The sequence below is a fragment of the Natrix helvetica genome, assembly GCF_964273705.1.
Source record: "Natrix helvetica genome assembly, chromosome: 1".
In the NCBI taxonomy this organism is placed as follows: domain Eukaryota; kingdom Metazoa; phylum Chordata; class Lepidosauria; order Squamata; family Natricidae; genus Natrix; species Natrix helvetica.
In genome coordinates, this window is record NC_138548.1 from 121,232,818 (window position 1) to 121,249,432 (window position 16,615).

The 16,615-nt window shown below is 40.3% G+C and overlaps 1 protein-coding gene across 4 annotated transcripts in view; it reads right to left on the reverse strand.

Annotated features, from left to right (window-relative positions):
• Positions 1-16,615, reverse strand: part of COL18A1 (collagen type XVIII alpha 1 chain) — a 219,505-nt gene that overhangs the window by 37,094 nt on the left and 165,796 nt on the right. For all 4 annotated transcript variants that reach the window (XM_081962588.1, XM_081962587.1, XM_081962586.1 and 1 more), the window contains 12 exons: positions 14,651-14,713; positions 13,391-13,426; positions 12,776-12,856; positions 11,918-11,947; positions 10,558-10,620; positions 9,440-9,514; positions 9,048-9,083; positions 8,104-8,157; positions 6,077-6,151; positions 4,717-4,782; positions 4,536-4,578; positions 3,880-3,933 (listed from right to left, as the gene is read on the reverse strand). In XM_081962588.1, the coding sequence (XP_081818714.1) occupies positions 3,880-3,933; positions 4,536-4,578; positions 4,717-4,782; positions 6,077-6,151; positions 8,104-8,157; positions 9,048-9,083; positions 9,440-9,514; positions 10,558-10,620; positions 11,918-11,947; positions 12,776-12,856; positions 13,391-13,426; positions 14,651-14,713 (676 nt within the window). The remainder of the gene's footprint in view (positions 1-3,879; positions 3,934-4,535; positions 4,579-4,716; positions 4,783-6,076; positions 6,152-8,103; positions 8,158-9,047; positions 9,084-9,439; positions 9,515-10,557; positions 10,621-11,917; positions 11,948-12,775; positions 12,857-13,390; positions 13,427-14,650; positions 14,714-16,615) is intronic.

Sequence of the window (16,615 nt, forward strand, 5' to 3'; positions counted from 1 at the left end):
TGTTGGAGTTCCTCCAGAAGGGGTTGGAGGATGGCTTGTCGCATAATACGCTCCGGCGTCAAGTGGCGGCTTTGGCCACCATTCTGGGGGGGGAGGGTTCCCCCGTCCTTTCCCGGTCTCCACTGATTAAGCGTTTTCTGAAGGGGGCGGCTAACATCCGCCCGCCTCCGGTTCATAGGTTTCCAACCTGGGATCTGACCCTGGTTCTCCAGGCTCTGACGAGCTCCCCGTTCGAACCACTTAGGACGGTACACATGCGTCTGCTTACCCTTAAGGTGGTGTTTTTAGTGGCCATTACATCGGCCAGGCGCATTTCAGAGTTGGGGGCCCTTTCTTCACGCAGTGACCTGTGTGTAATACACCAGGACAGGGTGGTCCTTCGCTTGGATCCTTCGTTCATTCCGAAGGTGAATTCACAGTTTCACAGGGCCCAGGAGGTCGTGCTCCCGAATTTTTGTCCCAATCCCTCGAGAGAGCGGGAGTTGGTGTGGCATAAGCTGGACGTTCGCCGGGCTGTTCGCATTTACCTAAAGCGAACTGAGGGCATTAGGAGGACGGAAGCGTTATTTGTTTCCTTTCGTCCGGGCTCGTTAGGATGTAAGGTGTCTTCTTCCACCATCGGACGATGGATTAGGTTGGCCATAGTTGAGGCTTACGGGGCTTCTGGGAAGACTCCCCCATCGGGGATCACTGCGCACTCCACCCGCAGTGCGGCTACTTCGGCGGCTTGGGCCACCAGGGCACCTTTCGAGGATATTTGTAGGGCGGCGGCCTGGGCTTCCCCCACACCTTTTATTAGGCACTATCGTTTGGATACTTATGCCTCGGCTGAGGCATCCTTTGGCCGGAGGGTCCTTCAGAGGGTGGTGGCCGATTCTTCACCTGGGACCCAGTCGGCCCGCCCGGGGACGTAGCGTGGGTATGTCCCTGCTGTGACCCCTCCCTCCACTCTACTGGAAAAAGAACGTTGGTCTTACCTGAACGTTTTTTTCTGGAGTAGTGGAGGGAGGGGTCACATTTCCCGCCCTAGTTAGTTAGTTAGACAGGGTCCGGGAGGTGTAGAATCGGGAGGCCCCGGGGGGGCTTGTTCTTGTTTGTGTTTGAATTGCAGTTGCTGGCCGTGACATCGCGGAAACTGGGAACCAACGGGAGAAGGCGAAGGTTAAGAAGTTTTCTCTCAGTCAAATGGACCAATCAGGCTGTGTTAACCCTGCTGTGACCCCTCCCTCCACTACTCCAGAAAAAAACGTTCAGGTAAGACCAACGTTCTTTCTCTTATATGCTAATGATGCCGCTATTATTTCACAAACTCCTGTAGAAGAGAGCAATTAGGGCAACACTTGGCTATTGCAGGCAAAACAAGCTGGTCCTTAACTTTGATAAATCAAGAATTTTAGTTTTTGCTAAAAGACCTAGCCAATACCCCTGGAAAATAGAAGGACATAGTTTGGAACAGGTTAGAACATTTAGATACCTTCGGGTGGTTTTCCACTCGCAAGGGACATGGAAGGCACACCTGGATCACACATTGCAAGCAGCCAATAGGTCCTCAAATGCAATTAAGCATTTATTTTACACAGGCGGAGGTCAGTTAGTACCTGCTGCCTTAAAACTTTTTGAGGCCAAAACATTGGCACAAATTCTATATAGGGCACAAACAGGAATCCTTGCAAAGAAAGACTTGCTACAAACCAAATTCCTGTGAGCCACCTTAGCTGCACCCAAAGGAACTCCAAATGCCCAGTTAAGAATTGAGACAGGCATGCCTCAAATTCAGGTAAGAGCCTGGAAGATGTTGATCATTCATTGGCTTAAAATGCATTTCTTTCCAGAGGAACTGTCCCCACTAGTGTTGACTGACAACTTCCCCTCCCCCTGGAAACAGGCAATTGATCACAAGCTGGGCTCTTATGGGCTCTCACCAGTATTATTAAAGTCTCTAGGCTTTGACCAAGCAAAGCAAGTAGTAATCAATAGAATGAAGGACATGGAGTTTCAAGAAAAACTAAATAGGTTGCCTCTCCACAATAAGGGCAGAATCAAACAAGGTGTGTGGGAATCGGCAAGATATCTAAATGACCTGATTTTCCCAAAACAAATAATAGCTTTCTTCAGAGCCAGATTTAACATTCTTCCTTCAGCACTCCTCCAGGGCAGGTATAAGAGAACTCCAATAGCAGAACGGGTTTGTATATGTGGTAAAGGAGAAGTGGAAGATATCTCACATGTTCTATTACACTGTGAGCTATACAGAGCTTGTAGGTCTGCATATATTCTCCCCTTATTAGAGAGATTGCCAGGGAGGGCAGACAATTTTTATGTAGGCTTTCTCTTCCAGGGCACAAACCCGGCTACCACGTATGCAGTGGCAAAATTCTGTGTTGCCACAATGTCCACAAGAAAAAAAATTGGTTACAGAAGTATAATTGTCATCTTGTACCAATTATTTGGACATATCTCTAACAATTTCTGGACCATTGTATTTACTCCCATACTTATCGGCTTTGCACCCAGGTAAACCAGGGAGTGACCCGAACAATTTGAGAATATGTATGTTATTTTCCACTTTTAACGTCAATACTTTTTAATTATATCTTAGTGTCAGGACTTTTTAACATATTGTAAAACGTAATGTGTATTGCTGGTCTTTGACCGTAGTAAAGATTTATACTATACTTATACTTAATCACTATTTGTTAGGGAAACAACAACTGAACTCTAAATAAATCAGGAATGGGAAATCCTAAACTGCAGTGTAGATCCATGCTTCTCAACTTTGGCAATTTTAAGGTGCATGGACTTCAATTCCAGAATTTCCAAGGCAGCATGAAGTTCACTCATCTTAAACTTGCCAAGACTGAAAAACGCTGATCTACAGATAGGGATTTTTCCATCCCTCTTTTACTGGTTCTTATTTACTTATAAGCAATCATAATGCAAAATCTTCACTTCCACCCCATTCCAGACCAATGATAATGCAAACTTCTGACTTCCACGCCATCCCAGACCATTGATAATGCGAATTCCTCACTCCCACCCCATTCTACACCAATGATAATGCAAAATCCTCACTGCCACTCCATCCCATTCTCTGACTAACCTGCCTTCCAGCTCTGTTTTCCTACATGCAGGGCAACAAAAAAAGACCATGTGACTTCCAGTTTAAAAAAAGTTCAGTGAGACATTCCAACTTCTTGGGGGGGGGGAGATCTGACGAAGTTGGAAGGTCTGACTGAATTTTTTTTTAAAAAAACTGGTAGTCACATGGTTCTTCTTTTGGGCTGCAGGGTGGATGGCAACCTCCCAGCTGATTGGCACTGTAGGTTAATTCACACTTTCACAGCGTCCCAGGTGATCAGTGTGGCCCCAAGTCAGGCCCCTGCCCTGAATGGCAACCCCAGGGGGGTGGGGTGGAGGGCATGGGGGTGGGGCAGTGGTGTGGCACGGGGGGGGGGCAGCCAGTGGTGGGATTTGCTGGTTGGCAGAACTAAGCAGAATCTTAATATCCAGTTCGCTTGAACCGGTGCAAACTGACTGCAGCCCACCATTGGTAATAACATACCATATAATGCCAACTTTTATGTAATCATATATATTAATCATTATTATAACAACAAACCTATCTAATCAACAAAACTTCAAATCAAAGTTTCATTTTTGACACCTCAAGGACAAAGTCCAGAAATGGTTTCCAAGTGGAAACTAAGTTAGCTGCGCCCTTTGATTAAAGCATTCAATTTAGCCATCTCTGCTAACTCCATCAGCTTTTGCAATCAGTCACCCATTGTTGAAATCAAAGTATCTTTCCATTTTTGTATGATTCATGACAAGTCTTGATAATGTGAAATTAAATATGTATCCTATTTTAGGGAATCTTACCTGGTGGCCCTGGAAGACCCTCTTCACCTTTTTCTCCCTTCTGACCATCGTAGCCTGAAATAGAAACTGGCATAAGGCTTGGCACCCCAAGAACTACTGAGAAAGCATCACATTCCAAACCCCAGTGAAATCTAACACAAAACCAAATGTTCAGAAACTGTTCATTTAAACAGCCCTGTAAACATAAGCGTAAATTGTGGCTTCCTTCAAAACAAAATTATTTAAAAAACCTTTAGGTTTTAAACAATGCAACGATTCTGATACAAAAACTACTAGATGGGGGGAAAGTTTTTTTTTTTTAATGGCAACTCAAGACATTCCAAAGGAGAAGGGGAAAAAAACCTGTTACGTTTCTATCACAGTATTTCCCACTTGGGTTCCTCCCAAATGTTTTGAATCACATCTTCCATCAGACTCAGCCAACGTGACCCATATGCAGCGTTAGTGGAAGCAGGAATCCAACTCCCAGAATTCCCCTGGCTGGGGAATTCTGGGAGTTGAAGTCCACACATTTTAAAGTGGCCAAGGTTGAAAAACACTGCCCTATTGCAACTAGCCCCCAATTCAAGGGTAAAACGTGGGCGAGAACCCCCATGGTTGTAGGCCTTCTTGAATCCACCTCCCACTTCTTTTATCCAGATCTAGGACTTTCTTACCAGGCAATCCTGGAGGTCCTGGAGGGCCCAAATCACTAAATGCCTGAAACAACAACAATAATAATAAAGTTTCTACCAAAGCATGAGGCTGTAAAGAGAATTAGGCATTCCATTTTCTGCCCTAAAACAATATATCCCCTTAGTTTCCTGGAATATGAGGTGTATTTTAGCTATTACTCACATTATTCTCATAAACCGGTACAGGGCTGCCTGGGGGGCCTGGAGGCCCTGGGGGGCCAGGAGGACCCTAGGGGAAAAAAACCATGACATTCATTACGTTTAATAGGGTGAAATATTAAACAGAGGACCGAGGGAATGCAATACATCAGCAGCCACTCAACTCTACCTAAACACAACATCGTTGCAGCATAGGCAACGATGAAAACATACAATTTTGTGTATCATTCCATCAGTCATAGATTAAAAAAAAAATTGCTTGCTGCAGCTTTGCAAAGAATACAGCAATGTATCCCCTTCCATTAGTCTGCACTAGCAGATGGCTGCTTACTCAGTGTGTTTGAGAAATCTGTGGGGATTCATATTACTGGATTAGAACATGGGGACCCACAAGTGGAGTCATTGCTGCTTCTTTTCTCCCTGATTGTGTGCTGCTTCCCATTGCTTAGACCTCAGGCAACCAAAGGGGAGAGCAGACTCTTCAGAGCAAACTATATTCAGGGGTGGGATTCAGCCAGTTCCCACCACTTCGGCAGAACTGGTTGTTAACTTTCTGAGCAGTTTGGTGAACTGATTGTTGGAAGAAATCATTAGGGCAGAGAACCGGTTGTTAAATTATTTGAGTCCCACCACTGACTATATTCCCTATGAAGTTGTACTTTTATAGTAGAGGGACTTGACTGTCAAAAAGCTTGGCCAAACATCGAGCAACTGTCTATGCTGGACCAAAGTAAATGAAGGCTACATTTCATGTTGTTGTAACTTCACCTTTTTCTCCTCCCCCCCCCCCCAATCTTTTCTCTCAATAATAGAACGTGAGAAGCTTCACTAAATACTGGCTGAAAGCAGACAGCATCGCTGCCCACCATCCTTCAGCCTAAGGTGCAATATAATTATGTCCCTCTAAGTCAGGCTTGGCTCTGGCAACTGGTTGGCTATATCTCTACAGGTTTTTTTGGCAAGAGTTTTGAAAATCATTTGCCACTGCCTCCTTCCTAGAGCTAAAAATGAGGGGCTGGATTGAGGCCACGCAGCTAGTCTACTTTTCTAAGGTGGGACTAGAACTCAAGATCTGTTGATTTCTAGCCTGGTGCCTTAGCCACTATACCAAATTCCAGCTTTTTGGAATTGTATTCAAATGGATTTAAATGGAACTGACAAATTGCAATATACAAGCTGCATATTTGAATGCCAACTGCTAGAGGGGAACAATGGCAAACAGATTTTATTGTACAGCCTGCGTTTCTGAGTTTCCCAAATAAACCTGGTAAGCCACCATGGGACATAGAAAGCTACTGGAGAGGCCCCTGGTCTGATGCAGCACATCTATTCTTTTCTTATTGTTCAAAAAATTGCTTACTTACCCTTAAGCCCAGTGCTCCGCTTAAGTCAGCTGGGTCACCTTTTTCTCCTTTCAATCCATTCATGCCAGGCCGCCCCTGAAAGGATCAACAAATCAATGGAATTGCCTTCAAAAGATGGTGAGGAATAGCTGGATAAAATGCAATCAAATATCCACAAAAAGAAAATACTGCATTTGCTTATTTATAATTGGATTTATTTATTTAATAACAGAGAACAGAGAAGAAAAAAGAGTGAAAGGAAAAAAGAAAAGCAATGCAACAAAACATTATCTCTATCAATCTACTTCACTTATATATCTACATCTCGGATTATACATGCATATGAAGCTAATCTTTCAACATCAGAAAGGTGGCGGTATGGATGACTTATTCAGTAGATTAAAGATCTTACGTTACCTGCAACTTATGAATGAACCTCATACAGACGTAGATTATAAAAGGCAAAGTATAATGAAATATAATCTTTCAAATACATTTATAGTGAAACAAAGCAATCAAAATAAAACACGTACAATTTAAAATTTACAAACTTGTAAATAAATAAATTACATTCTGTTACAATGATTGCAGAAATGACATAATGTGAGAAGGGAAGTCATATACCAACAGCTCAGCCACTATCATCTTTCCTGCTTCTAATGGATGCAGAGCAAAAAAGTGGAAAGAAGAAATGGCTGTGCATTTATTTGTAAGCAATTTGTGGAGACCATTCTTGTGTCTAAAAAACTCATGAGGGAGAACAAGTATGTTACAGTTTGTCTCGAATGGGTGGATAAGCTAAAGAAGCTCAGGCTTGACCACTGGAGGATAGCCAAAAAGCGTGAAGGACACTCTTGGCCCTGGAGAGATGCTCATGGATGATTCTGGCTGGTGCCTTGTGTGACAGCTGCTCTCCTTCCTTAGTGCTCTTTTGACACTGCCAGAGAATCTAGCTGAAGTGCAACATACACTAGAAAGTCATTCCAACAACAGCTGCAGATGTGCCATGTAAGTCAAATTGTGGGCTAGTGGGATTATTTTATTGAGCAGCTGGATCCTGGCTGGAAAAGGACAGGCCCTAAAAGAAAGGGCGCCATTGTAGTGATATAGCCATGTGCTTATAGGAAGATAGAAAAATACCACGAAGTTGACATAGCTGTATCTGTATAGAGCCAAAATTCTGCTCTGGAGAGGAATAGCTAAGAAGACTCATGAGTTCTAATAAGGATTCAGGAGGTAGTTCACTCATTATTGTCACTGAATTGATTCACCAGTCTACCAGTTCACAGAAAAGCAATAAAAATACAACAAAGAAGAGTTTATCCAAATGACTTTAGAATATATTGGTTGTAAAGGGACAATAGTTCAGTTGCTGGATTCTTGAAATTCCCTGCATTTCCTCTTCATGAATTTTGCTTAAGAGTCTCTGAGAATAGTGGTTGGAAAAGGAGTTACTTTTAGTTCGCACAGATACTATAGATCATGGCATGGGCATTTATTTCCTGGAGCAGTTGCCTGCATTCCTCTTTTTATTGATTCATTGTTCATTTTCAAGAAAATATACATAATTTTCAAGAAAATAAGAGCAATGAGTTGAACATTTTCTTTTCCTCTTCATTTACAGAAAAGAATATAGATTGTACAGGGGTTGCCACAAAGAAGAGGGAGTCAAACTATTCTCCAAGGCACCTGAGGGTAGAACAAGAAGCAATGGGTGGAAACTAATCAAGGAGAGAAGCAACTTAGAACTGAGGAGAAATTTCCTGACAGAATAATTAATCAGTGGAACAGCTTGCCTCCAGAAGTTGTGAATGCCCCAACACTGGAAGTCTTTAAGAAGATGTTGGATCGCTATTTGTCTGAAACGATATAGGATTTCCTGCCTAGGCAGGGGGTTGGACTAGAAGACCTCCAAGGTCCCTTCCAACTCTACTATTGTATTATTATTGTATTATTGTATATCTCAGAAAGAGACTAAAACCTTAATGGAGTAATGGGTGGCATATAAATAAAATAATAACTAGATAGATAAAAATGAAAATTCTTACAGGTCTTCCAGGAAAGCCAAGTTCTCCCTTCCGTCCATATCGCCCAGGTGGCCCCTAAAAGAAAGCAAAACGGAAAACTCTATTTAAAAAGATAGAAAGAGATGTTTAAATGGGAAGACCCAGAATCACTGCAATGTTATTTTCTATTTATATCACAGGATTCATAAACCCAGCAGGAAGCAGAAGGGCTATGTCACTGTTCCTTCCAACAGAAAAAACTTGCCTGAGTCCTGGCAAAATCAAGGTCAAATGAAGCAATTGAACAAAAAATAGTACTAAGGCTCCTGGGGAAATTACAGAGGTCAAGGAAATGCCCTGATTTGGATATATTAAAGCAAGCATGAAAAAACTAAGCTTCAGTATGAAAAATAACACAGGACATAGGATAGAAATGGCTGTCCTGGGCTTTTTAGGTTTAACTAGGTCTGACTGGCAGGTTTCAGTCACTTTCAGGTGAGGATGCCTACAATATTTTATTGCAGACTTTACTTTCATAATCTATCCATAAGATTTCCTAACTGTGCCTACCAAAATAAAGAGAAAGGGTGCAGCAGTATTTAAATCACAGTCAGAACAATTACGAGAATACCATGTTTTTCGGAGTATAAGACGCACCGGAGTATAAGACGCACCATGATTTTGAAGAGGTAATTTTTTTTAAAAAAAGGTTTTGCACTCTGTAAGCCTCCCAAACCCTCTGCATGTCCATTTTTGCAAAGGGGGCGGGGGTTCGGGAGGCCAGAATTGCTGTATTCAGTGTATAAGACGCACCCAGATTTTCACCCTCTTTTTTGGTTGAAAACGGTGCATCTTATGCTCCGAAAAATACAGTAATTTTTAAAGTTTCATGAGTCAAAAGAAAATGAAATAATAAGCATTGTGAAGAGTGCTTAATTCTGGAATTAATTCCTTGCATAAAAGCAAAGATACCATTTATAACTTACTGCTGGTCCCATGAGTCCGCTTGGGCCTGGTTCACCCTATAAATAAAAGGGTGTATGGTCAGCAAGGCACATCATTTTTGGAACAGTTCCCCCTAACTAGACACCTCTGTATGAGACTTCCTCTTTCAGCATCGCCTAATTACCACAGAATTACAAGAAGTGAAGTTTAGCGTAATCTGTAAATAACTTCGAATAGGAAGATAGATTTAAAGAATCTTAAAGCCAACTGAGGTTTTATGTCAGAAGCTGAGTTAGGGGCCCTCTTTCCTTTCTTTCTCTTACAAGGAAGTCCTTTACTATGTGAGAAGCAGATCCTTTAGTATCTTGCTGCACAAAAGCAATAGTAATTGGGAAACAATTTTTCAAATGTAAGCAAAAGAAAAAAGCTATACCTTTTCTCCTTTTGCTTCAGATGCAAGGATTGTTCCATCAAACCTAGTTATAACTCCTGGCTCTCCTTTTTCACCCTGTCCAGGGGGCAAAACACAAGAAGGAAACAGCGGTTTATATCATTCCCAGGGCAAATGCAGCACACATTATAAGCATCTCTTTAGTACAATGCAATCCTTTTATAAAGCAACGAGAAATTAAACTGGATTCCAAAGTACCAAACAATATTTTTGCACTTATGCCCAAGGCATATATACTCCCATTCCTGACACAAATTAAGTACTGACTGCAATTATTATTCTGAAGCTAAATAAAATATTATCCCAACTCTCATATTTTTAAAATAAATTATTCAGTAAGCAAGTTGCGTGTACTGTAAAAGCTGCAATACAGGAATGAGACGAATCATGCATTTTGGCTAAAAACTCTTATAATTTTTACTTCTGATTGTGCTTTTTTACTATGTTAGGGTGATCGTGCAGCGACATGGTCAGTACAATTTGTACAAGAGAACGTAGTATCTAACTAAACCAATCTTAAATATGGTATTTCCTAAAGTATTTGCACATTATGTATATCTTTGCTGTAAATTTCTACAGTGGAAATAACGTGAATATCGCAGTTAGGTAATCTTGCAATAAAATGGGGTTTCCCCCCCCCCACCAATGATCACACAAGTAAGAGATACTGCTCATTTAACAAAGGAAAAAATAAAATACCATACAAAAGACATTGTAAATAGAGGAATCTGACTAGTAGCACTAGCCATTTAATCAGTTATTTTTAGTTATACTCTTCTTGTTTTCCAGAAATTCAATTACCAGCACATCATCAAATCCAATTTCTCCTGCTTCATTTTCCATTTAGCTTTTCCACAAATTCCAACCAATGAAAACGCTTGCTAATATTATTCTAACAAGGAAGACTTTTAAGGGAAACTTAATTTAAGGGTGAAAATGAGCCAGGAATGGCACTTCTGATGATAGAAACAGAGTCTGATATACAGCAATAGTAAAATTAGAAGCAAACTAAAAACGTCTTGGGTAAGAGACAATTTTCCACTATGATAATGATTTTTCAACCCAGATTTCTTTTTTAAAAGTACTTTATACAATCTTACCTTCAGTCCAGGATAGCCTTGTAAACCTGGAGTTCCCGAGTCACCTTTTGGTCCCTTGGCTCCCTAAAGAGGAAGGTTGACAAATCTCATGTCCGATTCTTTCATGAGGCTAATGGAGCAATTTTATTTTTGAGCACTTTTATTAACTGCATATGCATCTCCTATGGCACATTAAAGCATGTGGTAAACTACTAGGGCCTTCTTTCCTTCATTAACCTACTTTGAAATAGAACCTGCTGGAGAAATATTGCCCTAAATATCATGGTTTCCTGAAGATTTATTATTAAACTGTTTGTTTCTTGGAGTTTGTAAACAGTTTGGCTACCTCAGAGCATAGAATGCTATCCTGCATTCTCTTCCTGTAGAAGGTGATTAATTGCGTGACTGACAGATAGACAGATAATGAAGTTTTCTAGCTACAAATTTGAATAACTTATAAAGGACATGAAAAAAATAGGACAGGAGGAGAGGAGAGAAGAGCTTTAAGATCAAAGGAAAGCTCAGAAATATTTCTGTGGCCTGAAAAATATAATAACTCTCTTAGCTCCTGACACAGAGGAGCATCCAGGCAATTTTAATAGTTCTGCAAACTAAAGTTCCCTTTAACATGCTGAAAAGGAAAAGAGAAAGAAGACAGCTTTTCAATACCCCCGATAACACATACTTGTTTGGTTTCATTTCATTACATGCCCAATTGTTACCTGCCTAATTCTTCACCACTACGCAACAGCTTTTCCTCATTGCCAAGGTTCAAAAACTATTATTTTTCATTATAATGGAAGATCCTCCCTTAATTATAACAGCACTTCAAGGGTACTTCAAGGGCAATTTCAAAAGCTTGAAATTACATCATGTGGGATACCCATGTAGCACCACTTCATAATCCATGTATGTTTGTTCTAAAGAGACCTCAGATGGTCCCTTTCGAGAACATAATAGAACAGTTTCAAAATATGCAGAACACAGAACACTCCCTAGAATGCCTTCAGGAGAAATCTAAGCACAGTAGATCCTTTCAGAGTGGGCAAGTAGATAAGACCTTCAAAGAAAAGCAACTTCAGATCATAGATTTCATGCCTATTACTCTTCAACCACCTCCAGGACACTGTCCACTCATCCCACGATGTCCCAAAGGAAAAACAGAGGAAATTTAGCCCTACTTCTTAAGAGTTATATTGAGAAAAGATTATCATAGCTTTAATCTTAATAATAAAAATTCAAATAAGGACCAGATTTACCTAGGAAAAGCTAAAGTTTATACTGTTGCAGGCAATCTAATCCTATTTTAGGCACCTAGCAACAAAAACTAAATGTTTCTAAAGCTGGAAGCAATATTTATAAAGCCTTCCTTTCTACTTACCTCTGGGCCTGGCAAAACAGGCACAGTTTTCTAAAAATAATAAAACCATTTGTTAAACATGAGATCACAACTGCTTTTCCTTAGATTGTTCAGCAAAACATTTAAAGAGAGCAGTTAAGCAACATAAAATGCTGATGAGCACGCTTAAATTTGCATCTGCATTGTATGCATTGTATCTGCATATAATTGTGTTTTCAAATACTTCTATTCGGCATATGCCTGAAAACTCAGAAATTCGGGATTTAATTTTTTTAAAAAAATCCACAACCCAAAGTATCTTCATTCTAGATGTTTAGCTATACAATAGCAGTGATTGTATGGTAATATCTTTATGATTACAGCATCTTTTTCTCAACCTTAACAATTTTAAGATGTGGGGACTTCAATTCCTAGAATTCTGGAAGTTATAGTTCACACATGTTAGTTTCTAAGGTTGAGAAATATTGGGTTAAGCCAGGGGTGAAACCCAGCAGGTTCTGGAGAACCGGTAGCAGAAATTTTGAGTAGTTTGGAGAACCGGTAGCGGAAATTTTGAGTAGTTCGCAGAACTGGCAAATGCCACCTCTGATTGACCCTAGAGTGGGGTGGGAATGGAGATTTTGCTGTATCCTTCCCCTGCCATGCTCACCAAACCATGCCCACCAAGCCACACCATGCCCACCAAGCCACACCATGCCCACCAAGCCACTCCCACAGAACCGGTAGTAAAAAAAATGAATTTCACCACTGGGTTAAACATAAAATACTTAACATTTAGAATTAAAGTATTGTAATTTCTGGAGTACCATTCCCCTCGCAGATAACATTATTCCAGAAGAGTAACAAAATATAGTTAGTAAAAGGTAGAAATATTCTTACATCCTCACTAGACAGGTACACAGCTTGTCCTGGAGGGCCAGGAGGGCCAGGAAGTCCTATTCCATCTTGACCCTTTTCACCCTTAAAGAAAGAAAGAAAGAAAAAAGTCTTGACATATGTTCTGCTCAAATTTTGTTCTTGTATCGTTTAGAACAAATATTTGCAAATTTTAGATTTTTAACTTGGATTTTGGGGGAACATATAAAAATTCTCCATCCATATCACTTAATGCCAAATTCAGTTCTGCATAGGTTGCTATTATTTGGGGGGCATTCAAAGATGGAGCCATATTAATGCTAGTCATTCATTCTCCTGCCTAGCCAACAGTTCTCTCAGTCTTCTCTAAGAGCTGGGTACAGATAATCCTCCTCATGCTTTATAATGCCAACTAGACCACTGAAGATATAGATTGCACACATATTTCAGCAATAGGTGAATTGGGGATATTTGTTAGATGTCATAGGAATCATCAACTAAAAGTTTTGAAATGTGCAGTTTTAAAGCAAGATAAATTGTAATGTCCTTCAGACTTCAACAAAATTGTTGAAAAAAATCTAAATTTTGTATTACACAACACACAAACATAATTTCTTCTCAAATCTAGACGGTACTCACTTTAGACCCTGGGCTTCCTTCTTCACCCTTTTGTCCCTGAAATAGGGAGAAAAAGACGTTTTTAGGAAATAAGGCAATTTCACACAACGGACAACTATGGAATTGCTGCAAATGATAGTGACTGTGGTGTAGCATATGGAGGGCTGAACTAGGATCCAGAAACTGTGGTATAACTAAAAGGTCACTGTTGATTCACTTGTTTGACTTCTGTTTTTCATTTCATTTGGTCTATGAAAGCATCTCAAATACTTTGGCTGACCTAATGAGAGGGCTGTTGATGTTGGGATAGATTGAAGGTAAAAGGAGAAGAGGATGACAAAGGAGGAGATGGTTAGATAGTGTCACTGATGCAATGAACATGAATTTGGGCAAATTACTGGGAGACAGCGGAGGACAGTGGGGCCTGGCATGCTATGGTCCAAGGAGTCACAAAAAGTCAGGCACAACTTAGCGATTGAACAACAACTTGGTCTATTCTCCCTTTATAAATGATCTCGCTCATGAATGAATGGAGCCTACTTACATGAATTAAAAGCTATAAACAACCATCACCATTACAACAAATATTTGAAGTACGTGTGGTCACTTATAGATACTGAAGAAATATCACTGTCACTTTAAATTGACCAGATGGAAACAGATACCATGCATGTCCATTATAAGGAATCAATGCCCATTTTCAGCAGCAGCCCTGCTACTTGATGCTTTCTGGAGAACTTTGTATACTGGTTATTTCTATCATAATCTGCTGGGTCTCCTCCAGACCCGATTATAAGAAGAAAAATCTATGAATGTGCAGAAATGGATAGACTGTCTATGGAAATGAAGGAGAGGGAAGAAACTGAGTACTGTCAAATCTAGAATTGATGGTATTCCTGGCTTGAGAGTAAACATAAAACTTAAGGTATAAAATGTTAAAGTATAATATATAGAATGTAAAAGGTATAGGAAATAGATGATATTGACTTGATGCTATTATAATCTAAATGATATAATTTAGGATAGAGAAATGGAGATAGAATTTCTGTAAATAGGATTGTTACAAACGATATTGGTACCAATATGGAAAAGCTGGTATAAGTGTACATTTGTGCTTTGTCTTTTAAATGTTGGAAAATTCAATAAATACTATTTTTAAAATAAAAAAAAACATAATCTGCTAGGTCCGAGTGCTAGAAGCTTTCAAAGAAATCAATCTAATAATTCCTAAAGACATAGGGAACTGGAAGGAGTAGTGCTTGGACTGAATGTTCTACTCACTTGTGGTCCTGGGAAACCTTCTAATCCAGGGCGACCATCTAATCCTGGCAAGCCAGGATATCCCTGTAGGAAAGGGGGGGAAAGTCCTGGTTTTCATCACAAATATAATTTAACAATTCAATTCCCATTAAAACATATTTAAGGCTTCAAAAATGATTACGGTAAGTTCTTCAGACTTCATGAAAGCACATGGCCTGTAATGTATGGATAACATTAGAAGGTGATGGAAAAAGATGCTGCCTAGCATTGTAGGAAACAATCAGACATTTGAGGGAGGAGCGCCCAATAAATTAATAGCCAAGAGAAAGACACTTAAGAAGGATCAAATGGACCAAGTGTCAGGCCTGAAAGCCATCTTTTACATTGGGCTGTCAGGCCTGCCACATTTTCTACTGTGGGAAAATGGGAGGGGGGATTATATGGAGTATGAGAGATATATAGTCATAATAACATTCCTTTCTCAGAGAGTCAAGGATATCTTTCCCTGCACCTGGAGTGGTGTGACTGGGAGGCATCTCCAGTTTGGATGGTGTCTGATTGGACCATGTGAAGAATATGTGGTTGCTGAGAAGAGACTTGAACTTTCACTTGGGTGGGGAAAACCTGGAAGCTTACAGATTCAGGTTGTCCCAGATGTGCCAATTTGATATCTCTAATAAAATGGAACTTTGAGGAAACTCAAGCCTGGGAGTCTTCTTTCGTTAGGGGTTTACTTGGAACCCTGACACCAAGCAGGTAAAAATGGCAGTGGGAAGTCTGTACTTCTCGACTTCCAAAATTCCATTGACAGAGCCTTATAGTAAAGTAGAATTAGCTTATTTAGTTGTGTTTCCTATCAGGTTTTCCTGGGACAGCTAACGTGGCTTCACTCCTATCAATTAAAAGCCACCCAATTTATTTCAGATTTCCATGTGAGTATGAAAAAATGTGGAGCCTCCCTTAAGAGCCATATTATGAATAGATTCAGCATCATCAACCACAGTATCCTTCCAGACTGGCTTCAGGGTGGCTGATGCTTTGAAGCTGTTTTTTTTTTTTTTTTTTTTTTTTGTGGCCGGTTCTGGTGAGTGTTGGAGAGGAGGGAAAGTTTATCACAGACTCCTGCGATGTGGTGCATCTTAAGGCTCATGTCACCCACTGCTCCTCCTAAATAGCTACATAAAACCGTTGGATGAGATCATTCAACAGAACTAATTGCAGTATCATCAGTATGATGATGACAACCAATTGTACAATTCTATCCCAGGTCAGGCTGACAATCACATTCATGTGATGACCCAATATCTGGAGGATGTGAAAGTCTGAATGGGAAGAAACAAGCTTCAACTGAACTCTAGCAGGATAGAATGGCTTTGGGATTTTGGCCCTTCTGGATCAGATTGTGCATTATCTTTGACTGTGGATTAGGATAGCACATGGGTGTCAAACTTGTAGAGTCACATTGATGTCATGTGACATATCACAATGTTTTTTCCCCTTTCATGGAGCTGGGATGGATGTGGCCTGTGTGTGACACATCTGGCCCATGGGCCGCCAGTTTGACACCCCTGGGATAGGCACATCCCCAATGGTGCTAGAGGCTCTTCTTCCAAGTGTTGGGACAGTGTGAGTCTGCAGCTCATTCACTCTAATTGCTTATGTATTGGGGAATGTGGTTTAGGGCACCAGAAGTTATTTTGTTTGCATGCTTGCTTGTATTTTTTTTATAGGCTATTGCTGCTATTATGAGCTGCCCAGTGTTATGGTACATAAGATGGGTGACAAATAAGCCAAACAAAGAAATAAATATCATTAAGCATGTATCTTTTTTTCTTAAAGACACCCAACCAAATAAAAGTCCTTAAAACAGTGCCCTTTTTAATTTACATTTTGTGGCATATCTTGAAAATAACAAGTTGCTTTCATGAATAGTATAGATGAACAATGCTCACACACATGCAAAGTCCAAAATGCCTTTTTACTGTA